The 24,396-nt window shown below is 33.7% G+C and overlaps 1 protein-coding gene across 1 annotated transcript in view; it reads right to left on the minus strand.

Moving 5' to 3' along the window:
- Positions 1-24,396, minus strand: part of LOC147079851 (uncharacterized) — a 33,122-nt gene that overhangs the window by 6,111 nt on the left and 2,615 nt on the right. The window contains exons 3-15 of the mRNA XM_085945688.1: positions 24,326-24,380; positions 22,860-22,950; positions 19,740-19,826; positions 19,317-19,533; positions 18,039-18,081; positions 16,608-16,662; positions 12,800-12,886; positions 12,329-12,593; positions 10,945-10,987; positions 9,514-9,568; positions 5,593-5,796; positions 3,828-4,080; positions 37-79 (exon numbers count right to left, since the gene is read on the minus strand). Coding sequence (XP_085801814.1) covers positions 37-79; positions 3,828-4,080; positions 5,593-5,796; positions 9,514-9,568; positions 10,945-10,987; positions 12,329-12,593; positions 12,800-12,886; positions 16,608-16,662; positions 18,039-18,081; positions 19,317-19,533; positions 19,740-19,826; positions 22,860-22,950; positions 24,326-24,380 — 1,498 coding nt within the window. The remainder of the gene's footprint in view (positions 1-36; positions 80-3,827; positions 4,081-5,592; positions 5,797-9,513; positions 9,569-10,944; positions 10,988-12,328; positions 12,594-12,799; positions 12,887-16,607; positions 16,663-18,038; positions 18,082-19,316; positions 19,534-19,739; positions 19,827-22,859; positions 22,951-24,325; positions 24,381-24,396) is intronic.

A 24,396-nucleotide genomic window follows, 5' to 3' on the forward strand; every position in this document is an offset into this window, starting at 1 on the left:
TAGTTATATATTATTTAGGACTACGAAAATAATTACTTTTTTGGCTTAATTGTCACTGAGTCAAACTGAGATACGTCAGCTGAAAAAAAAAATCATACATTAGTAATCCAATTAGTACTAGCATGGTTATGCGTAAGCATCGCATGCATGCCTGCGTGTGTGTGTATTATGGCATATAAAAGGTATAGAATGGGTATAGAATATATCGACCCTTAATCGGCAGAACAACGTAAGCGACACTTTTTGGTAAATTGCGTTTTAAATGGAGAACTGTTCAATATCACCTAGCGCATAAGTGACAAAAATATTAGAGCCCGATCTCAATCGCGTGATATTTTTTTTGGGTCTGTGCCTTTTAGCGTTTGAACTTGTATCGCATTATAAAGTAGAGCAAAACAACGTAACCGACGTTATTTGATAGTGTAAGCTACGGTACGGTTTATTCGGTGGTCCGTCTGGTAGTGAGTTGTGCGAAAACCGATTTGGGAGCAAAGCTCGCGCCGTCCAGTAAAACTGGCTGAGATAAAATAAACCTGGTAATAGAGTTTATTAAACAATAATTACCCGCCGTTACATCTCACTACTGTCGGAATAATCTACGAAGAATAGTATCTTCCTATAGATTTTTGAAATGTTAAAAATGTATACTGAAAATTTGGATTCTTTGAATGAATCCACTAATGTCGTGATTCGGAATGTTTTCAGAAACGTATTTAATAGACAGTAAGTTCAACTTGGGTTTTCATCTACCAAAAAAGATAATAGTGTTCTTTTTGCGAGAAAGTAACAAATATGTCTGGTGACGAGAGACTTCGGCTAATTGAAACGGATACTTACAAATGTCCCCTTACCGTAAAGGATAAATGCAAGGAGATGTTCTTTAATGATCTGGCCAAAAGTAAAAATCACAATGACATTTTGTGCGCAAGTTTTGACCTCGAGAAGGTGCTAAACACTCCCTAGTCGAAATACGCATACTATAATGAAAGTATCTACGAAAGTGGAACAAATAATGGATACTGCTTTTTATGGAGTGAAACTGATGGTAAACGTGGCAGTAATGAGATCTCGGTAATCATGCACAAATCTTTGGACAGGACTGACAAAGCGGGAAAAAATCAAGGAATTATTATACTGTGATTGGTCAGAATAAGAACCGGGCAACACTGGGTATGCTATCTTATTTTATGAAAAATTCAACTTTCATAGAATTGATAGAAATACATTTTCTATTACCAGTGGGTCTATTCTGTATTTATCGACCGCTAAAGTGATAAAGTGATAAATATTATCAAACTTAGAGTAGGTTTGTATTATAGAATTAGCACTTATTGTAACAATTACAATACGTTGATTATAATTGTTGCAATAAGTACTAACACTTTTATATAAACCTACCCTAAGTTTGATAATATCTATCACTTTAGCGGTCGATAAGTATAGAATAGACCCACTGGTCGTACTACGATGCCGGTCGATTCCATTCATGCGACAATTGAGTCATTTATATAGTAGTTTGGGCACTATCAAAATGACCCACCATCATTTCCAACGCTAGGTCATCATGTCATATGCAGAATTCCGTGACTGGAAATCTTTCGCTGCTACTTGCATTCCTTCAAAGTTCAAGATTAAATTTGGTGAATTATGAAAGGCATAATTTAAAAAACTTACCAAATATTGTACCTACTCTGGTGACAGTAGGACTAAACTGTTAGACCTAGAAAATGTCATCAGATCCCGATCAAGTGCTGTGATGCTTTAAGCGCAGCCACCCTTGCTGTATAGTGCTAAATCACCAATATCGGAAATCCAGTATAACGAGTAACAGTATAAAAGTCTCTGTGTTAAATGTAATATCTCTCAGAGATGACGGATGAGTTTATGAAACTGCCACATGGATTATCAGTGGAAGATACTTTACCGGAATCCGATCAGGAAGATGTGAATGAGGATAATACAGCGATTACTGCTTAAAAAATGTGGGACAATAATTTTTTTGTAAAACTGAATAGTTCATTACAATTTTATTTTATCATAATTAGTAGGTCCCCATATTTAATTATGTACGAGTAGATACGTACCTATTTCATTTTGAAAAATAACAATACCTGATAATATTAATAATATAAGCGAAACCTTAAAAATACCAATCATTTATTTTTATTTTACCTATATGTGAATAAGTATCTACAAGCAAAAATATTAATTTAAAAAGTCAAAATATTTTAAATTTATTTAACAACGTCCCCTTTCGTAAAATAAATGGGTGATTATGTTATTTATTTTAATACTTAATTAGTAATGCCCTGTGATGATAATTAGCATGAAATTTATAAATAAAAACGACTACGCCAAATAGCGTAAGCGACATGCCTGGAAAAAATATCGTGTCATAGACATAAGCAAAACAGCGTTACCGCCACTATCTCGAAAACTAAAAGCACTAATGCAATTGTTTTATAATTTCCGTATAGGCAGTAACCAATTATTATTAACCACATTAACAGAATTCATTTTTGGAACTAATTACGGAAATAATTTAAAAAAAACCTTCTCCTGTAAAATTTATGAATTGTCGCTTACGTTGTTCTGCCGATTAAGGGTCGATATAATGTTACTTTACGGCTCACTTGTTATTCAAAAACATGTTATCAATAATGAAGAATGACTTTTCACATTTGTTAGTAGAGCTCATAACCTTGTGTCGGTCGTACAACAATATTATTATGTAACAACACGTGTGAATTCCCGTTTCTTCTTTCATCACATTTTTCCCAGATTCTTTTCAACGATTAAAATCAAAAATGTGAATGTGTTGTATGCTGCAGTGTAAGAGTGGAAGCTAGGGGATGTATCTTCCATACAGCGATCGTGACCACTTAATACATCAGAAATACTCAGTCATGATAATAGATGACACCGATGACAGTACAGTACAAGGCCAGTTCAATGACCAATCAGAGCTCACTCATGGCCCAGCCAATCAACACTCGAGCTGCGAGACTATTTGTCACTGATTTCATGTCATTATTTTCAAATTTCATGTCAATTCTACATGTTATTTTCAAAACAAAAACAATCGTGCAATATTATTCGAGTGGACTGACATTGATGTAAATAAAATAAAATATAGTATAATATTATCTTATAGTGTCAGAATAATATTGATATTCGGTATTTTTAAACCGTACTGATAAAAAGGTTTTACAATTCGTACTGCTGATAATAAAATAAATTAATGGGCAGTCTACTTTTATTATATTATGTTTATATACACTTGTACATATACACAGATAGAGTAGCAATTAGTTTAACACTTCAGCTCAGCAAAAGATACCAGATTCTGCTTTTGCAAGTTTATGCGCACACTCAAAACTCACCTGATGAAGAAGTAGATGAGGTATATGAAGAAATCAGTACGTTGAAAAATAAATGGAAATGTCACTTCACTATCATCATGGGCGACTTTAATGCACGAATCGGATCTCAACACCAGGATGATGTAGCGGTCGGGCACTTCGGACATGGCATCAGGGATGGCCGAGGAGACATGTTAGTGGAGTTTGCGGAAAACCACAATCTCTACATCATGAACTCATTCTTCAAAAAGAACCCTTCTCGAAAATGGACATGGCGAAGCCCAGCATGTTGTTTTTCGACGTGGCTAACATCCATTTCACGTAAATGCAAAAATCAATTATGATCGCCTATATTTACAATTAACGTCCACTTACTGACCTACAATAATTCATATCCAGTGTGCAAAGTGGAAAGGATCAATGGAACGCTAGGATACGAGAGACTGAGCATGACAGAGGGCATACCTGCGCCTGCGATTGCACTGCGAGTCCTCTCGGTGGTGGTTTCCAGCATGTCATCGATGGGGTGGTCGGTGATGATTTCCAGCAGGTGGTCGGTGGGCCTATTAAGCATGTCATCGATGAGGTGTTCGGTGGGGCTATCAAGCAACGTGATGTTGAAAGTGCTGCCCTCCATCAGGGAGCGGGGATCGTCTCGCATCTCCTCCACTGTAGCGTTCAATGCAAACGGTGGGTCGTTCTCATCGCCGAATCCATACTACAGCAAAAGAATATATGGAATAGTGAACGACTACTAAGATTAATGTTTAAATTAGCCACAACTTTGCATTTGCATTGTGGATTTATTCATAGCAAATTCGCATCTTCTGCATCTGTCACAATATTAGGTTCAGGCAGTTATTTCATTAGGTACGAGGGTGGGTCAATAAGTCCTTAGAAAAGCCGACAGGTGGCGCGACTAGTACTGTAAGCGGTTTGTTTTCATGCAGCGGCACTACCGATTCAGTATGCTGCGAAGTTTCAATCAGATTGGTCGGGTTGTTGTGTGTTTCTCGTACATTTAAAAAAAAAATTTGCTTGTGGAAAATGGAAAAATGGAAAATGGAGAAAATTGAGTTTAGAGCTGTTATTAAACATTTTAATATAAAAGGGTTAACAGCAAAGGAAATAAAAAATTAGTTGGATTTAGTTCACGGCATATCTGCTCCTTCACTTGCAACTATTTATAACTGGTTAAATGAATTTAAACGTGGTCGTACATCAACAAAGGATGAACCACGCTCAGGACGTCCTGTAGAGGTGACTACACCAGAAATGATCAATAAAATCCACGATATGGTGTTAAGTGACCGAAGATTAAAGTTGAGTGAGATAATTGAGGTTACAGGGATCTCAAAAGGTAGCGTCATTTCTATTTTACATGACAAATTGGGCATGAAAAATATTTCTGCAAGATGGGTGCCGCGTTTGCTCACAGTCGACAATAAACGCAATAGGGTGGTGGCCTCTAAAGCCCTGTTGTCGCTCATGCAACGCAATCCGGATGAATTTTTTCGTCGCTTTGTGACTGTAGATGAAACATGGATACACCACTATACTCCCGAGACGAAAGAACAGTCAAAGCAGTGGATTGCGAAGGCAAACCATGACCAAAGAAGGCGAAAACCGTAAAATCAGCTGGTAAGGTTATGGCTACTGTATTTTGGGATGCACGTGAAATTATTTTCGTTGACTATTTGGAAAAAGGAAAAACAATAACAGGGGATTATTATGCATCTTTATTGGACCAGCTAAAAAACAAAATTGAAGAAAAACGGCCTCATTTAAACAGGAAAAAAATCCTCTTTCATCAGGACAATGCCCGTGTTCACACATGTTTACGATCAATAGCTAAAATTGAAGAATTGAAGTTCGAATTGGTCGACCACCCACCGTATTCGCCAGATTTAGCCCCCCCAGTGACTTTTTCCTTTTCCCAAACTTAAAAAAATGGCTAAGTGGACAACGTTTTTTTTCAAATGAAGAAGTCATCGATCGGACAAATGCTTATTTTGAGGACCTTCCGAAAACAAATTTTTCTGACGGTTTAAAAAAAATTGAGAAACGTCTTACCAAGTGTATTGAGCTCCAAGAAGATTATGTTGAGAAATAAAAAAAAATACAAAAATAAAAACTGTTTTAATGCTTTTTTCTAAGGAATTATTGACCCACCCTCGTACCATTAAATTTAATGGTTAGTATTGTGTTTAGAGTGCTGTGAAGAGCTTACATCAGTAATGATTTCAGGCATTGGGGGTGGGGAGTCCGTCAGGGTGATGATGACAGGCATTGGGGGTGGGGAGTCCGTCAGGGTGATGATGACAGGCATTGGGGGTGGGGAGTCCGTCAGGGTAATGATGACAGGCATTGGGGGTGGGGAGTCCGTCAGGGTGATGTTGCTGGCGGTCTCCATGTCACTCATCAACAACGTCGCCTGAAAATAAGAAAAAAAAATCAGTTAAATATTCAACACGACAAACATAAATGATGAAGACAACTTTTTTTGTTTGGCAGAACCCTTGGAACATTTTCTAGAATCTCGAGGAACCCCTACTTGGCAGCAGTAGACAATGAGTGACATACCCCTTACTATTTTTAGTCTATAAATGTAAATGTATCAGCCCTGCAGGCAAACATTTTTTTGGGATGCTATTGGGCAGGATAGTAAACATACACCTAACAATAAATCATTACTGGTGAGTAATTTTATTATAATGTCATCATGCAAAATTGCTTCGACGAAAATAAAATGAAAAGTGCTCGTGGATTCCTCAATGTTAACTTTAAATTTAAAAAAAGGCTACGTAAAGGCTGTTGGATTCATATCCCAATTTCAATTACGACGACGTAACCGCCAGGACAGTGATAATAATAGCAGCATAAAAAATTCAGTCAGAAACAAAAAATGACACATGCATGTGCTAAACAGCTAACCTACCTTGGCTTTTCAAGGGTTGGCACATGTTATGTTCTTAATTAATCAATATTTGTTTTTTAATTCATCGATAATGTTAATCTACCTAGATACATACCTACTTTTATCTTTGAAATAGTTAAAATGTAGGATTATAGATCATTGCTTTCTAATCAATCAGTAATGTATATATACCTTAATTAGACGCTTATATTTTTTAATGGTAAATAATTAAATGTTGGTAATGTTTAAATAGGTACTACTTTCAATTTGCAAAATTCCACATATGTAGTTAAAAATGTTTGTAAACATTTTTTTCTCTTCAATAATAGAGTTATTTATGTTGACCGCTGTTTTGGGCCATAAACCTGTTATCAGAACGACACTGAGATTACTAACTAAAGTGATCTTAGTGTCTTTCTGAATATGGGTTCTTGGCCCGTAACAGCTTTCAATATAAATAACTCAATTATCATAGGATTAACAGAAAATTTTGTTTTAAAACCATTATAATTAAAATCTACCACGTAAATGCCAGTTCAATTAATAAAAAATTTTCATCAAATAATATTGTTTAATTAATCAGTTATGTATGTATTTAAGTACGTAATTTCAATATTTTAATAAGACTTTATTATTCAGCATTATTTCTTTCACAAATACCATGTCAGTGACCTTACCACTTTGTTTGTGTCATGTTCAAACTGTGTATTTTCAATATAACCATCCCGTTTTTATGCAACAAAAAAATCATAATTGTTAGGGAAACACGAGTACATTTTTTGTGAACAATTTTTATTGATATATTATATACTTACTTACAAATAACTTCAATTTTAAATTATTTTTTAGTAAGAAATTCAATTACTTATTGATTTTTGCTTAAGGGCGGACGTGCTCAGCGTGGGTCAAAATGGAGCTTTTATTCTATTTTCAAAGCATGATCCTGGACATTCCTTAAATGTTGTAGACAATCTATTTATATAATTTTGAAGCCTTATTATCCTTTATATTTATTTTAAACATTTGATGACTGCATAAAGTATTTTTATTACATAAAATAGTATTCTTATAAACCTCTCGCTCTAATGTTTTAGAATATTTCATATTTCAGTACATAACTGTGCAGTGAGTGGTGTTAAAATTTTTTACGTTTATTAATTTTTAAACGCATTTATAAAACCATCAGTATAATTTATATCGACATTATTATAGTGAAATATTTACGATACAAAATTATATTGATAATCTCTGTGATACCAAACACGGTTACGTACATGTTCAAACACGCGCGTTAACATGTTCTTACTCCCTACTTCAGTTTTAGTTTGTCGATTTTGGAACATTAATGTATAGAATATTAATAATTGATTCCTTAATTAGTGTATTGGCCTAACGGTATGTAATGTATTGGAATAACTATTATAAATTGTTTTTTTTTATAATTCTATTTGCTTTTCTATTGATAGCATCTGATATATTATATTGAGCATTTCTTATATCCATCCACCGTGTTCGTCTAGGATCAACGGGTTCAGGCCATACACAATTATTCATATAAAATCTTGTCAGCTGTGATTCCATTTTATGTATCCGAAAGCCGTCATCTTTAAAAATGTACCGCTCATGATTTGCCCATGAATAATACAAAGCCACCCTCAAAGAATACAGTTCAGTATGAATTATCTTTTAGATTAACGTGCACAAAAATCAAATAATATTATTTTTGATTTAAAGCAACTTATAAAATATGCGGCAACCCTGTGACTTATGTATTGTGTGGCTTGTTGAACAATATCTAGTTACTAAATAATATTATGCGAGTCAAATAATGTTCCGAGAGAAACGAAATTTTGTAAAAAAATACACGAGCTCACCAACTATATCGGTCAATCCATCAGATTGTCTTTTTTGTTAATTATGCAAAATAATTATATTTCTCAAACGTCTGAAAATAGGATAACATACATGAAACGTACTACGTGTTTTGGTAATATAGCGTCACTAATTCATTAATGAGTATTATTATTTATAGTATTAAATGAATGTTGTATTATAATAAAAACTTATTTTTATTGAGCAGTATAATATATTATTTTGCGAGAAAAAATCATCCAAAATTGGCTAATCAAACTAAAAATATGGCTTTAAAATCTTTATTTTTCTGATATTAAAAAAAATACGTGGGTTAATCAATGAAATGTTATTCTACCATACAATCTATACCTCCAAAACTATTATTAAGTTCTACAGCCATTGTGGCGTGAGAGTCATTTTGGCCAATTTCAAAAACAGGACCGACTATTTGTCATTTATTTTTGAAAGTAAACGCGATTCGTAAAATTTAAACGACACTAATAGTTGCATTAGAATACTACTTATCAGATTTCAAATAAATAAAGAGTTAATAATTGTCTATCAATTCGTTTTAACCATGCTTGGTATTTCCACATTTCCGAGAAGACAGGAAAGAACGGGTCCAATGGCCCTAAACCTTATTTTACTCTATTATCAAATTGGCTTCACAGCAAAACTAACCTAAGGCTATTGTAACCGCCAACATCCTGTCTGAAATCGAAAATTTACTTAGGCTTCTGCACCATTTATCTGCTATGAACTTTACAATCCATGTAGGTAGTACGGTTGGATCCGCATTAAAATGAATGTTTCTTCAAGCAATGTATATAATAAAAAAAATGTCTTACTAAAACCATTTCGAATTATTATTTATTACCATTGTAAAGACTAAATAATGAGTAAAATTGGATAATGAATCATTAATAAAAACAAGGTCTCATTTATAGAATCATGAATTTAACTTTGAAGTTGATTCATTCAACTTGTTTACCAGAAACCTAACCCAACTGCGTACGCTGCAAACATACCCACTGTGTGTATAGCATGCATAAGTTGGGATTAAATCTAGCTAGGTTGCATATCTAACTGCAGAGAAATCCAAATCTGCAGGAGACTCTCTGCCATCCATCGAGCTGATAGAATCGCCGGCGATTTGATGTTTACCGGGTGTGTGTGTTGATAACTTCTGTTTGAATATCTCTATACTTTCCGTCTTGTGTTCTTCATCAAAATTATATCAAAAGTTAAAATGAAGAACAATCCACTGTGAGACCTGAAGTAGGTATCAACCTACTTATATCTAGATATTTTATTGATCACTACTCGACAACGCAAATTGAATACCTATGCTAAAAAAATATATTAAATTTTTAGTCTTACCATCTGTTCGTCTGCTTCAACGGACGGTACTTCGAGACGTTGTTTCTTAGTGGTCCTGAAACATTTTACACATTGTTGTAGTCTAGGTACGTTTCTTTTCAATATCAATAAAGGTATAACTACCAGTGGTGAAAACTCCATAGGCACTAAATAATTAGGTAGGTGTTTAAAAAAAACATACATGAGATTACGCTAGTGTGAATTGATTTATTATTCCCTCTGTTTGATGTTGAAAACCTTCTAAAACGCTTAATAAAGCTTAAATGTATGAAGTTGAAGCAAAAAAAGGACCACTTAATTAGCTGCAGGTGACTGCATTGCGAGCTCATTTGAAGAGAATTTCACACTTGTACTGTGAAATTTATTTGCCAATTTGCAGAGCTTGTAAAGAGACAATCCGTCACGATAAGTGTAGATCAGGGAACTCAGAAATGATGGGAACTGAAATACACAACGGGTAAGGCGATAGCAGTTAACCGACTCGAGTAAGGAAGAATCCGGGTTAAACTTACACACGTGTTAAGAACACGTTTTACGTCGAATACTAAAAACTGCTCTCGGTTTATGCATTTACGCTCATTTAATGTTGGTGTATTACACACACTATTGCACGTGCATAATGTGTGCTTAATTTTCGTAGGATACTCACACATTCGAAAGCCTGCTTCACTATGCGGCGTATTGAATATTGCCCATCGGTATTCTATTTATTATCCGTTCTGTGGTGTAGATAGATAAGCAAGACCGTTTATAACTGCGTTATTCAAGCGTTTACTAAATAATTTCAAATGTCAAACAGAAATAACGTATCAGGCTCCTTTTATTTACAGTCCAATACGGTGCAATGCACATTCACATTCGACTCGACGCTATTGTCCCAACTCAGAAATGTCAACGAAGCACACAAACGAGACTTAATCCACAGTATCGAAACGTCAAACTCAACGAAACAATGGCACTTAATAATAATATTAGAAATATAGAGTATATTTTTCAATTAGACAGTGTTTTAATTATTGGAAGGATATTTCTTAACCTGAAATGTCATTTAATTATGATTTAAATCCCTATGGATACTGTATGTGGCCACAGTGACTTTTTGAACTTTTTGATAGTATAGCGACTTACATGCTGAGAACAAATGATTTTTCCAAACAACAGCGTTGCATCTCAACATTAAGTCATATATCATGTTTTATGAATGTCAACAAATTACATTGACCAAATCAACGTGCAGTCATGGTGAACTGAGCGATTAGCTCCGCACTTTGAGAAATAAGAAAACATCCTTCAGTTTATTCTGAAGTTAAGCCGAATATGAAAGAAAAAAATATTAAAATCACTGTCTAAGTGTGTATTGTTATTCTTTTCATTTCTATAAATTTTTGTGTTATTAGTTATATATTATTAAAGGACTACGAAAATAATTACTTTTTTGGCTTAATTGTCACTGAGTCAAACTGAGATACGTCAGCTGAAAAAAAAAATCATACATTAGTAATCCAATTAGTACTAGCATGGTTATGCGTAAGCATCGCATGCATGCCTGCGTGTGTGTGTATTATGGCATATAAAAGGTATAGAATGGGTATAGAATATATAATGTTACTTTACGGCTCACTTGATATTCAAAAACATGTTATCAATAATGAAGAATGACTTTTCACATTTGTTAGTAGAGCTCATAACCTTGTGTCGGTCGTACAACAATATTATTATGTAACAACACGCGTGAATTCCCGTTTCTTCTTTCATCACATTTTTCCCAGATTCTTTTCAACGATTAAAATCAAAAATGTGAATGTGTTGTATGCTGCAGTGTAAGAGTGGAAGCTAGGGGATGTATCTTCCATACAGCGATCGTGACCACTTAATACATCAGAAATACTCAGTCATGATAATAGATGACACCGATGACAGTACAGTACAAGGCCAGTTCAATGACCAATCAGAGCTCACTCATGGCCCAGCCAATCAACACTCGAGCTGCGAGACTATTTGTCACTGATGTCATGTCATTATTTTCAAATTTCATGTCAATTCTACATGTTATTTTCAAAACAAAAACAATCGTGCAATATTATTCGAGTGGACTGACATTGATGTAAATAAAATAAAATATAGTATAATATTATCTTATAGTGTCAGAATAATATTGATATTCGGTATTTTTAAACCGTACTGATAAAAAGGTTTTACAATTCGTACAGCTGATAATAAAATAAATTAATGGGCAGTCTACTTTTATTATATTATGTTTATATACACTTGTACATATACACAGATAGAGTAGCAATTAGTTTAACACTTCAGCTCAGCAAAAGATACCAGATTCTGCTTTTGCAAGTTTATGCGCACACTCAAAACTCACCTGATGAAGAAGTGGATGAGGTATATGAAGAAATCAGTACGTTGAAAAATAAATGGAAATGTCACTTCACTATCATCATGGGGGACTTTAATGCACGAATCGGATCTCAACACCAGGATGATGTAGCGGTCGGGCACTTCGGACATGGCATCAGGGATGGCCGAGGAGACATGTTAGTGGAGTTTGCGGAAAACCACAATCTCTACATCATGAACTCATTCTTCAAAAAGAACCCTTCTCGAAAATGGACATGGCGAAGCCCAGCATGTTGTTTTTCGACGTGGCTAACATCCATTTCACGTAAATGCAAAAATCAATTATGATCGCCTATATTTACAATTAACGTCCACTTACTGACCTACAATAATTCATATCCAGTGTGCAAAGTGGAAAGGATCAATGGAACGCTAGGATACGAGAGACTGAGCATGACAGAGGGCATACCTGCGCCTGCGATTGCACTGCGAGTCCTCTCGGTGGTGGTTTCCAGCATGTCATCGATGGGGTGGTCGGTGATGATTTCCAGCATGTCATCGATGAGGTGGTCGGTGGGCCTATTAAGCATGTCATCGATGAGGTGGTTGGTGGGGCTATCAAGCAACGTGATGTTGAAAGTGCTGCCCTCCATCAGGGAGCGGGGATCGTCTCGCATCTCCTCCACTGTAGCGTTCAATGCAAACGGTGGGTCGTTCTCATCGCCGAATCCATACTACGGCAAAAGAATATATGGAATAGTGAACGACTTCTAAGATTAATGTTTAAATTAGCCACAACTTTGCATTTGCATTGTGGATTTATTCATAGCAAATTCGCATCTTCTGCATCTGTCACAATATTAGGTTCAGGCAGTTATTTCATTAGGTACCATTAAATTTAATGGTTAGTATTGTGTTTAGAGTGCTGTGAAGAGCTTACATCAGTAATGATGACAGGCATTGGGGGTGGGGAGTCCGTCAGGGTGATGTTGCTGGCGGTCTCCATGTCACTCATCAACAACGTCGCCTGAAAATAAGAAAAAAAAATCAGTTAAATATTCAACACGACAAACATAAATGATGAAGACAACTTTTTTTGTTTGGCAGAACCCTTGGAACATTTTCTAGAATCTCGAGGAACCCCTACTTGGCAGCAGTAGACAATGAGTGACATACCCCTTACTATTTTTAGTCTATAAATGTAAATGTATCAGCGCTGCAGGCAAACATTTTTTTGGGATGCTATTGGGCCGGATAGTAAACATACACCTAACAATAAATCATTACTGGTGAGTAATTTTATTATAACGTCATCATGCAAAATTGCTTTGACAAAAATAAAATGGAAAGTGCTCGTGGATTCCTCAATCTTAACTTTAAATTTAAAAAAAGGCTACGTAAAGGCTGTTGGATTCATATCCCAATTTCAATTACGACGACGTAACTGCCACGACAGTGATAATAATAGCAGCATAAAAAATTCAGTCAGAAACAAAAAATGACACATGCATGTGCTAAACAGCTAACCTACCTTGGCTTTTCAAGGGTTGGCACATGTTATGTTCTTAATTAATCAATATTTGTTTTTTAATTCATCGATAATGTTAATCTACCTAGATACATACCTACTTTTATCTTTGAAATACTTAAAATGTAGGATTATAGATCATTGCTTTCTAATCAATCAATAATGTATATATATATACCTTAATTAGACGCTTATATTTTTTAATGGTAAATAATTAAATGTTGGTAATGTTTAAATAGGTACTACTTTCAATTTGCAAAATTCCACATATGTAGTTAAAAATGTTTGTAAACATTTTTTTCTCTTCAATAATAGAGTTATTTATGTTGACCGCTGTTTTGGGCCATAAACCTGTTATCAGAACGACACTGAGATTACTAACTAAAGTGATCTTAGTGTCTTTCTGAATATGGGTTCTTGGCCCGTAACAGCTTTCAATATAAATAACTCAATTATCATAGGATTAACAGAAAATTTTGTTTTAAAACCATTATAATTAATATCTACCACGTAAATGCCAGTTCAATTAATAAAAAATTTTCATCAAATTATATTGTTTAATTAATCAGTTATGTATGTATTTAAGTACGTAATTTCAATATTTTAATAAGACTTTATTATTCAGCATTATTTCTTTCACAAATACCATGTCAGTGACCTTACCACTTTGTTTGTGTCATGTTCAAACTGTGTATTTTCAATATAACCATCCCGTTTTTATGCAACAAAAAAATCATAATTGTTAGGGAAACACGAGTACATTTTTTGTGAACAATTTTTATTGATATATTATATACTTACTTACAAATAACTTCAATTTTAAATTATTTTTTAGTAATAAATTCAATTACTTATTGATTTTTGCTTAAGGGCGGACGTGCTCAGCGTGGGTCAAAATGGAGCTTTTATTCTATTTTCAAAGCATGATCCTGGACATTCCTTAAATGTTGTAGACAATCTATTTATATAATTTTGAAGCCTTATTATCCTTTATATTTATTTTAAACATTTGATGACTGCATAAAGTATTTTTATTACATAAAATAGTATTCTTATAAACCTCTCGCTCTAATGTTTTAGAATATTTCATATTTCAGTACATAACTGTGCAGTGAGTGGTGTTAAAATTTTTTACGTTTATTAATTTTTAAACGCATTTATAAAACCATCAGTATAATTTATATCGACATTATTATAGTGAAATATTTACGATACAAAATTATATTGATAATCTCTGTGATACCAAACACGGTTACGTACATGTTCAAACACGCGCGTTAACATGTTCTTACTCCCTACTTCAGTTTTAGTTTGTCGATTTTGGAACATTAATGTATAGAATATTAATAATTGATTCCTTAATTAGTGTATTGGCCTAACGGTATGTAATGTATTGGAATAACTATTATAAATTGTTTTTTTTTATAATTCTATTTGCTTTTCTATTGATAGCATCTGATATATTATATTGAGCATTTCTTATATCCATCCACCGTGTTCGTCTAGGATCAACGGGTTCAGGCCATACACAATTATTCATATAAAATCTTGTCAGCTGTGATTCCATTTTATGTATCCGAAAGCCGTCATCTTTAAAAATGTACCGCTCATGATTTGCCCATGAATAATACAAAGCCACCCTCAAAGAATACAGTTCAGTATGAATTATCTTTTAGATTAACGTGCACAAAAATCAAATAATATTATTTTTGATTTAAAGCAACTTATAAAATATGCGGCAACCCTGTGACTTATGTATTGTGTGGCTTGTTGAACAATATCTAGTTACTAAATAATATTATGCGAGTCAAATAATGTTCCGAGAGAAACGAAATTTTGTAAAAAAATACACGAGCTCACCAACTATATCGGTCAATCCATCAGATTGTCTTTTTTGTTAATTATGCAAAATAATTATATTTCTCAAACGTCTGAAAATAGGATAACATACATGAAACGTACTACGTGTTTTGGTAATATAGCGTCACTAATTCATTAATGAGTATTATTATTTATAGTATTAAATGAATGTTGTATTATAATAAAAACTTATTTTTATTGAGCAGTATAATATATTATTTTGCGAGAAAAAATCATCCAAAATTGGCTAATCAAACTAAAAATATGGCTTTAAAATCTTTATTTTTCTGATATTAAAAAAAATACGTGGGTTAATCAATGAAATGTTATTCTACCATACAATCTATACCTCCAAAACTATTATTAAGTTCTACAGCCATTGTGGCGTGAGAGTCATTTTGGCCAATTTCAAAAACAGGACCGACTATTTGTCATTTATTTTTGAAAGTAAACGCGATTCGTAAAATTTAAACGACACTAATAGTTGCATTAGAATACTACTTATCAGATTTCAAATAAATAAAGAGTTAATAATTGTCTATCAATTCGTTTTAACCATGCTTGGTATTTCCACATTTCCGAGAAGACAGGAAAGAACGGGTCCAATGGCCCTAAACCTTATTTTACTCTATTATCAAATTGGCTTCACAGCAAAACTAACCTAAGGCTATTGTAACCGCCAACATCCTGTCTGAAATCGAAAATTTACTTAGGCTTCTGCACCATTTATCTGCTATGAACTTTACAATCCATGTAGGTAGTACGGTTGGATCCGCATTAAAATGAATGTTTCTTCAAGCAATGTATATAATAAAAAAAATGTCTTACTAAAACCATTTCGAATTATTATTTATTACCATTGTAAAGACTAAATAATGAGTAAAATTGGATAATGAATCATTAATAAAAACAAGGTCTCATTTATAGAATCATGAATTTAACTTTGAAGTTGATTCATTCAACTTGTTTACCAGAAACCTAACCCAACTGCGTACGCTGCAAACATACCCACTGTGTGTATAGCATGCATAAGTTGGGATTAAATCTAGCTAGGTTGCATATCTAACTGCAGAGAAATCCAAATCTGCAGGAGACTCTCTGCCATCCATCGAGCTGATAGAATCGCCGGCGATTTGATGTTTACCGGGTGTGTGTGTTGATAACTTCTGTTTGAATATCTCTATACTTTCCGTCTTGTGTTCTTCATCAAAATTATATCAAAAGTTAAAATGAAGAACAATCCACTGTGAGACCTGAAGTAGGTATCAACCTACTTATATCTAGATATTTTATTGATCACTATTCGACAACGCAAATTGAATACCTATGCTAAAAAAATATATTAAATTTTTAGTCTTACCATCTGTTCGTCTGCTTCAACGGACGGTACTTCGAGACGTTGTTTCTTAGTGGTCCTGAAACATTTTACACATTGTTGTAGTCTAGGTACGTTTCTTTTCAATATCAATAAAGGTATAACTACCAGTGGTGAAAACTCCATAGGCACTAAATAATTAGGTAGGTGTTTAAAAAAAACATACATGAGATTACGCTAGTGTGAATTGATTTATTATTCCCTCTGTTTGATGTTGAAAACCTTCTAAAACGCTTAATAAAGCTTAAATGTATGAAGTTGAAGCAAAAAAAGGACCACTTAATTAGCTGCAGGTGACTGCATTGCGAGCTCATTTGAAGAGAATTTCACACTTGTACTGTGAAATTTATTTGCCAATTTGCAGAGCTTGTAAAGAGACAATCCGTCACGATAAGTGTAGATCAGGGAACTCAGAAATAATGGGAACTGAAATACACAACGGGTAAGGCGATAGCAGTTAACCGACTCGAGTAAGGAAGAATCCGGGTTAAACTTACACACGTGTTAAGAACACGTTTTACGTCGAATACTAAAAACTGCTCTCGGTTTATGCATTTACGCTCATTTAATGTTGGTGTATTACACACACTATTGCACGTGCATAATGTGTGCTTAATTTTCGTAGGATACTCACACATTCGAAAGCCTGCTTCACCATGCGGCGTATTGAATATTGCCCATCGGTATTCTATTTATTATCCGTTCTGTGGTGTAGATAGATAAGCAAGACCGTTTATAACTGCGTTATTCAAGCGTTTACTAAATAATTTCAAATGTCAAACAGAAATAACGTATCAGGCTCCTTTTATTTACAGTCCAATACGGTGCAATGCACATTCACATTCGACTCGACGCTATTGTCCCAACTCAGAAATGTCAACGAAGCACACAAACGAGACTTAATCCACAGTATCGAAACGTCAAACTCAACGAAACAATGGCACTTAATAATAATATTAGAAATATAGAGTATATTTTTCAATTAGACAGTGTTTTAATTATTGGAAGGATATTTCTTAACCTGAAATGTCATTTAATTATGATTTAAATCCCTATGGATACTGTATGTGGCCACAGTGACTTTTTGAACTTTTTGATAGTATAGCGACTTACATGCTGAGAACAAATGATTTTTCCAAACAACAGCGTTGCATCTCAACATTAAGTCATATATCATGTTTTGTGAATGTCAACAAATTACATTGACCAAATCAACGTGCAGTCATGGTGAACTGAGCGATTAGCTCCGCACTTTGAGAAATAAGAAAACATCCTTCAGTTTATTCTGAAGTTAAGCCGAATATGAAAGAAAAAAATATTAAAATCACTGTCTAAGTGTGTATTGTTATTCTTTTCATTTCTATAAATTTTTGTGTTATTAGTTATATATTATTAAAGGACTACGAAAATAATTACTTTTTTGGCTTAATTGTCACTGAGTCAAACTGAGATACGTCAGCTGAAAAAAAAAATCATACATTAGTAATCCAATTAGTACTAGCATGGTTATGCGTAAGCATCGCATGCATGCCTGCGTGTGTGTGTATTATGGCATATAAAAGGTATAGAATGGGTATAGAATATATAATGTTACTTTACGGCTCACTTGATATTCAAAAACATGTTATCAATAATGAAGAATGACTTTTCACATTTGTTAGTAGAGCTCATAACCTTGTGTCGGTCGTACAACAATATTATTATGTAACAACACGCGTGAATTCCCGTTTCTTCTTTCATCACATTTTTCCCAGATTCTTTTCAACGATTAAAATCAAAAATGTGAATGTGTTGTATGCTGCAGTGTAAGGGTGGAAGCTAGGGGATGTATCTTCCATACAGCGATCGTGACCACTTAATACATCAGAAATACTCAGTCATGATAATAGATGACACCGATGACAGTACAGTACAAGGCCAGTTCAATGACCAATCAGAGCTCACTCATGGCCCAGCCAATCAACACTCGAGCTGCGAGACTATTTGTCACTGATGTCATGTCATTATTTTCAAATTTCATGTCAATTCTACATGTTATTTTCAAAACAAAAACAATCGTGCAATATTATTCGAGTGGACTGACATTGATGTAAATAAAATAAAATATAGTATAATATTATCTTATAGTGTCAGAATAATATTGATATTCGGTATTTTTAAACCGTACTGATAAAAAGGTTTTACAATTCGTACAGCTGATAATAAAATAAATTAATGGGCAGTCTACTTTTATTATATTATGTTTATATACACTTGTACATATACACAGATAGAGTAGCAATTAGTTTAACACTTCAGCTGAGCAAAAGATACCAGATTCTGCTTTTGCAAGTTTATGCGCACACTCAAAACTCACCTGATGAAGAAGTAGATGAGGTATATGAAGAAATCAGTACGTTGAAAAATAAATGGAAATGTCACTTCACTATCATCATGGGCGACTTTAATGCACGAATCGGATCTCAACACCAGGATGATGTAACCCTTCTCGAAAATGGACATGGCGAAGCCCAGCATGTTGTTTTTCGACGTGGCTAACATCCATTTCACGTAAATGCAAAAATCAATTATGATCGCCTATATTTACAATTAACGTCCACTTACTGACCTACAATAATTCATATCCAGTGTGCAAAGTGGAAAGGATCAATGGAACGCTAGGATACGAGAGACTGAGCATGACAGAGGGCATACCTGCGCCTGCGATTGCACTGCGAGTCCTCTCGGTGGTGGTTTCCAGCATGTCATCGATGGGGTGGTCGGTGATGATTTCCAGCAGGTGGTCGGTGGGCCTATTAAGCAACGTGGTGTTGAAAGTGCTGCCCTCCATCATGGAGCGGGGATCGCCTCGCATCTCCTCCACTGTAGCGTTAAATGCAAACGGTGGGTCGTTCTCATCGCCGAATCCATACTACGGCAAAAGAATATATGGAATAGTGAACGACTACTAAGATTAATGTTTAAATTAGCCACAACTTTGCATTTGCATTGTGGATTTATTCATAGCAAATTCGCATCTTCTGCATCTGTCACAATATTAGGTTCAGGCAGTTATTTCATTAGGTACCATTAAATTTAATGGTTAGTATTGTGTTTAGAGTGCTGTGAAGAGCTTACATTAGTAATGATGACAGGCATTGGGGGTGGGGAGTCCGTCAGGGTGATGTTGCTGGCGGTCTCCATGTCACTCATCAACAACGTCGCCTGAAAATAAGAAAAAAAAATCAGTTAAATATTCAACACGACAAACATAAATGATGAAGACAACTTTTTTTGTTTGGCAGAACCCTTGGAACATTTTCTAGAATCTCGAGGAACCCCTACTTGGCAGCAGTAGACAATGAGTGACATACCCCTTACTATTTTTAGTCTATAAATGTAAATGTATCAGCCCTGCAGGCAAACATTTTTTTGGGTTGCTATTGGGCAGGATAGTAAACATACACCTAACAATAAATCATTACTGGTGAGTAATTTTATTATAATGTCATCATGCAAAATTGCTTCGATGAAAATAAAATGAAAAGTGCTCGTGGATTCCTCAATGTTTAATTTAAATTTAAAAATAGGCTACGTTAAGGCTGTTGGATTAATATCCCAATTTCAATTGCGACGACGTAACCGCCAGGACAGTGATAATAATAGCAGCATAAAAAATTCAGTCAGAAACAAAAAATGACACATGCATGTGCTAAACAGCTAGCCTACCTTGGCTTTTCAAGGGTTGGCACATGTTATGTTCTTAATTAGTCAATATTTGTTTTTTAATTCATCGATAATGTTAATCTACCTAGATACATACCTACTTTTATCTTTGAAATAGTTAAAATGTAGGATTATAGATCATTGCTTTCTAATCAATCAATAATGTATACATACCATAATTAGACGCTTATTTTTATTAATGCTAAATAATTAAATGTTGGTAATGTATAAATAGGTACTACTTTCAATTTTCAAAATTCCACATATGTAGTTAAAAATGTTTGTAAACATTTTTTTCTCTTCAATAATAGAGTTATTTATGTTGACCGCTGTTTTGGGCCATAAACCTGTTATCAGAACGACACTGAGATTACTAACTAAAGTGATCTTAGTGTCTTTCTGAATATGGGTTCTTGGCCCGTAACAGCTTTCAATATAAATAACTCAATTATCATAGGATTAACAGAAAATTTTGTTTTAAAACCATTATAATTAATATCTACCACGTAAATGCCAGTTCAATTAATAAAAAATTTTCATCAAATTATATTGTTTAATTAATCAGTTATGTATGTATTTAAGTACGTAATTTCAATATTTTAATAAGACTTTATTATTCAGCATTATTTCTTTCACAAATACCATGTCAGTGACCTTACCACTTTGTTTGTGTCATGTTCAAACTGTGTATTTTCAATATAACCATCCCGTTTTTATGCAACAAAAAAATCATAATTGTTAGGGAAACACGAGTACATTTTTTGTGAACAATTTTTATTGATATATTGTATACTTACTTACATATAACTTCAATTTTAAATTATTTTTTTAGTAAGAAATTCAATTATTTATTATTCAATTATTTTGACAGCCCTGTTTTCTGATCAGCGGACACGTGCAGGTGTTAATCAAATAATAATGTAAGATTGTCGACAATAATTATAATGTAGTAGGTCGACAATAATAATAATAATGTTTTTTTTAAATAAAATCTCCGATGATTAGTGATTTTTGCCAAAAGATCGATTTAAATTAACGTGCATACGACGCCGAGGTCCATCTTATACTAAATTATATTTGAATACCGAGCTCTTCAGCCCTCCCTTAAGGGCGGACGTGCTCAGCGTGGGTCAAAATTGAGCTTTTATTCTATTTTCAAAGCATGATCCTGGACATTCCTTAAATGTTGTAGATAATCTATTTATATAATTTTGAAGCCTTATTATCCTTTATATTTATTTTAAATATTTGATGACTGCATAAAGTATTTTTATTACATAAAATAGTATTCTTTTAAACCTCTCGCTCTAATGTTTTAGAATATTTCATATTTCAGTACATAACTGTGCAGTGAGTGGTGTTAAAATTTTTTACGCTTATTAATTTTTTTATATCGATATTATATATATTTATATTTATTTATATCGACATTATTATAGTGAAATATTTACGATAAAAAATTATATTGATAATCTCTGTGATACCAAACACGGTTAGGTACATGTTCAAACACGCGCGTTAACATGTTCTTACTCCCTACTTCAGTTTTAGTTTGTCGATTTTGGAACATTAATGTATAGAATATTAATAATTGATTCCTTAATTAGTGTATTGGCTTAACGGTATGTAATGTAATAGAATAACTATTATAAATTGTTTTTTTTTATAATTTTATTTGCTTATCTATTGATAGCATTTGATATATTATATTGAGCCTTTCTTATATCCATCGACCGTGTTCGTCTAGGATCAACGGGTTCAGGCCATACACAATTATTCATATAAAATCTTGTCAGCTGTGATTCCATTTTATGTATCCGAAAGCCGTCATCTTAAAAAATGTACCGCTCATGATTTGCCCATGAATAATACAAAGCCACCCTCAAAGAATACAGTTTAGTATGAATTATCTTTTAGATTAACGTGCACAAAAATCTAATAATATTATTTTTGATTTAAAGCAACTTATAAAATATGCGGCAACCCTGTGACTTATGTATTGTGTGGCTTATTGAACAATATGTAGGTACTAAATATTATGGGAGTCAAATAATGTTCCGAGAGAAACGAAATTTTGTAAAAAAAATACACGAGCTCACCAACTATATCGGTCAATCCATCAGATTGTCTTTTTTTGTTAATTTTGCAAAATAATTATATTTCTTAAACGTCTGAAAATAGGATAACACACATGAAACGTACAACGTGTTTTGGTAATATAGCGTCACTAATTCATTAATGAGTATTATTATTTATAGTATTAAATGAATGTTGTATTATAATAAAAACTTATTTTTATTGAGCAGTATAATATATTATTTTGCGAGAAAAAATCATCCAAAATTGGCTAATTTATGCTCAAACTAAAAATATGGCTTTGAAATCTTTATTTTTCTGATATTAAAAAAAATACATGGGTTAATCAATGAAATGTATTATAGCCTACTTATTTCTAGATATTTTATTGATCACTACTCGACAACGCAAATTGAATACCTATGCTAAAAAAATATATTAAATTTTTACTCTTACCATCTGGTCGTCGGTTAGAATGTCATCTTCAACAGACGACGGTATTTCCGCTTCAACGGACGGTACTTCGAGACGTTGTTTCTTAGTGGTCCTGAAACATTTTACACATTGTTGTAGTCTAGGTACGTTTCTTTTCAATATCAATAAAGGTATAACTACCAGTGGTGAAAACTCCATAGGCACTAAATAATTAGGTAGGTGTTTAAAAAAAACATACATGAGATTACGCTAGTGTGAATTGATTTATTATTCCCTCTGTTTGATGTTGAAAACCTTCTAAAACGCTTAATAAAGCTTAAATGTATGAAGTTGAAGCAAAAAAAGGACCTCTTAATTAGCTGCAGGTGACTGCATTGCGAGCTCATTTGAGGAGAATTTCACACTTTGTACTGTGAAATTTATTTGCCAATTTGCAGAGTTTGTAAAGAGACAATCCGTCACGATAAGTGTAGATCAGGGAACTCAGAAATAATGGGAACTGAAATACACAACGGGTAAGGCGATAGCAGTTAACCGACTCGAGTAAGGAAGAATCCGGGTTAAACTTACACACGTGTTAAAAACACGTTTTACGTCGAATACTAAAACTGCTCTCGGTTTATGCATTTATGCTCATTTAATTTTGGTGTATTACACACACTATTGCACGTGCATAATGCGTGCTTAATTTTCGTAGGAAACTCACACATTCGAAAGCCTGCTTCACCATGTGGCGTTTTGAATATTGCCCATCGTTATTCTATATATTATCCGTTCTGTGGTGTAGATAGATAAGCAAGACCGTTTATAACTGCGTGATTCAAGCGTTTACTAAATAATTTCAAATGTCAAACAGAAATAACGTATCAGGCTCCTTTTATTTACAGTCCAATACGGTGCAATGCACATTCACATTCGACTCGACGCTATTGTCCCAACTCAGAAATGTCAACGAAGCACACAAACGAGACTTAATCCACAGTATCGAAACGTCAAACTCAACGAAACAATGGCACTTAATAATAATATTAGAAATATAGAGTATATTTTTCAATTAGACAGTGTTTTAATTATTGGAATGATGTTTCTTAACCTGAAATGTCATTTAATTATGATTTAAATCCCTCTGGATACTGTATGTGGCCACAGTGACTTTTTGAACTTTTTGATAGTATAGCGACTCACATGCTGAGAACAAATGATTTTTCCAAACAACAGCGTTGCATCTCAACATTAAGTCATATATCATGTTTTGTGAATGTCAACAAATTACATTGACCAAATCAACGTGCAGTCATGGTGAACTGAGCGATTAGCTCCGCACTTTGAGAAATAAGAAAACATCCTTCAGTTTATTCTGAAGCTTAGCCGAATATGAAAGAAAAAAATATTAAAATCACTGTCTATGTGTGTATTGTTATTCTTTTCATTTCTATAAATTTTTGTGTTATTAGTTATATATTATTTAGGACTACGAAAATAATTACTTTTTTTGTTTGATTGCGTTCACCCCTTTCATCGAGTCAAACTCAGATACGTCAGCTGAAAAAAAAAATCA

This window comes from Rhyacophila brunnea, unplaced genomic scaffold (genome assembly GCF_057557595.1).
Source record: "Rhyacophila brunnea isolate RB1 unplaced genomic scaffold, BYU_Rbru_1.0 scaffold_1, whole genome shotgun sequence".
Lineage (NCBI taxonomy): Eukaryota > Metazoa > Arthropoda > Insecta > Trichoptera > Rhyacophilidae > Rhyacophila > Rhyacophila brunnea.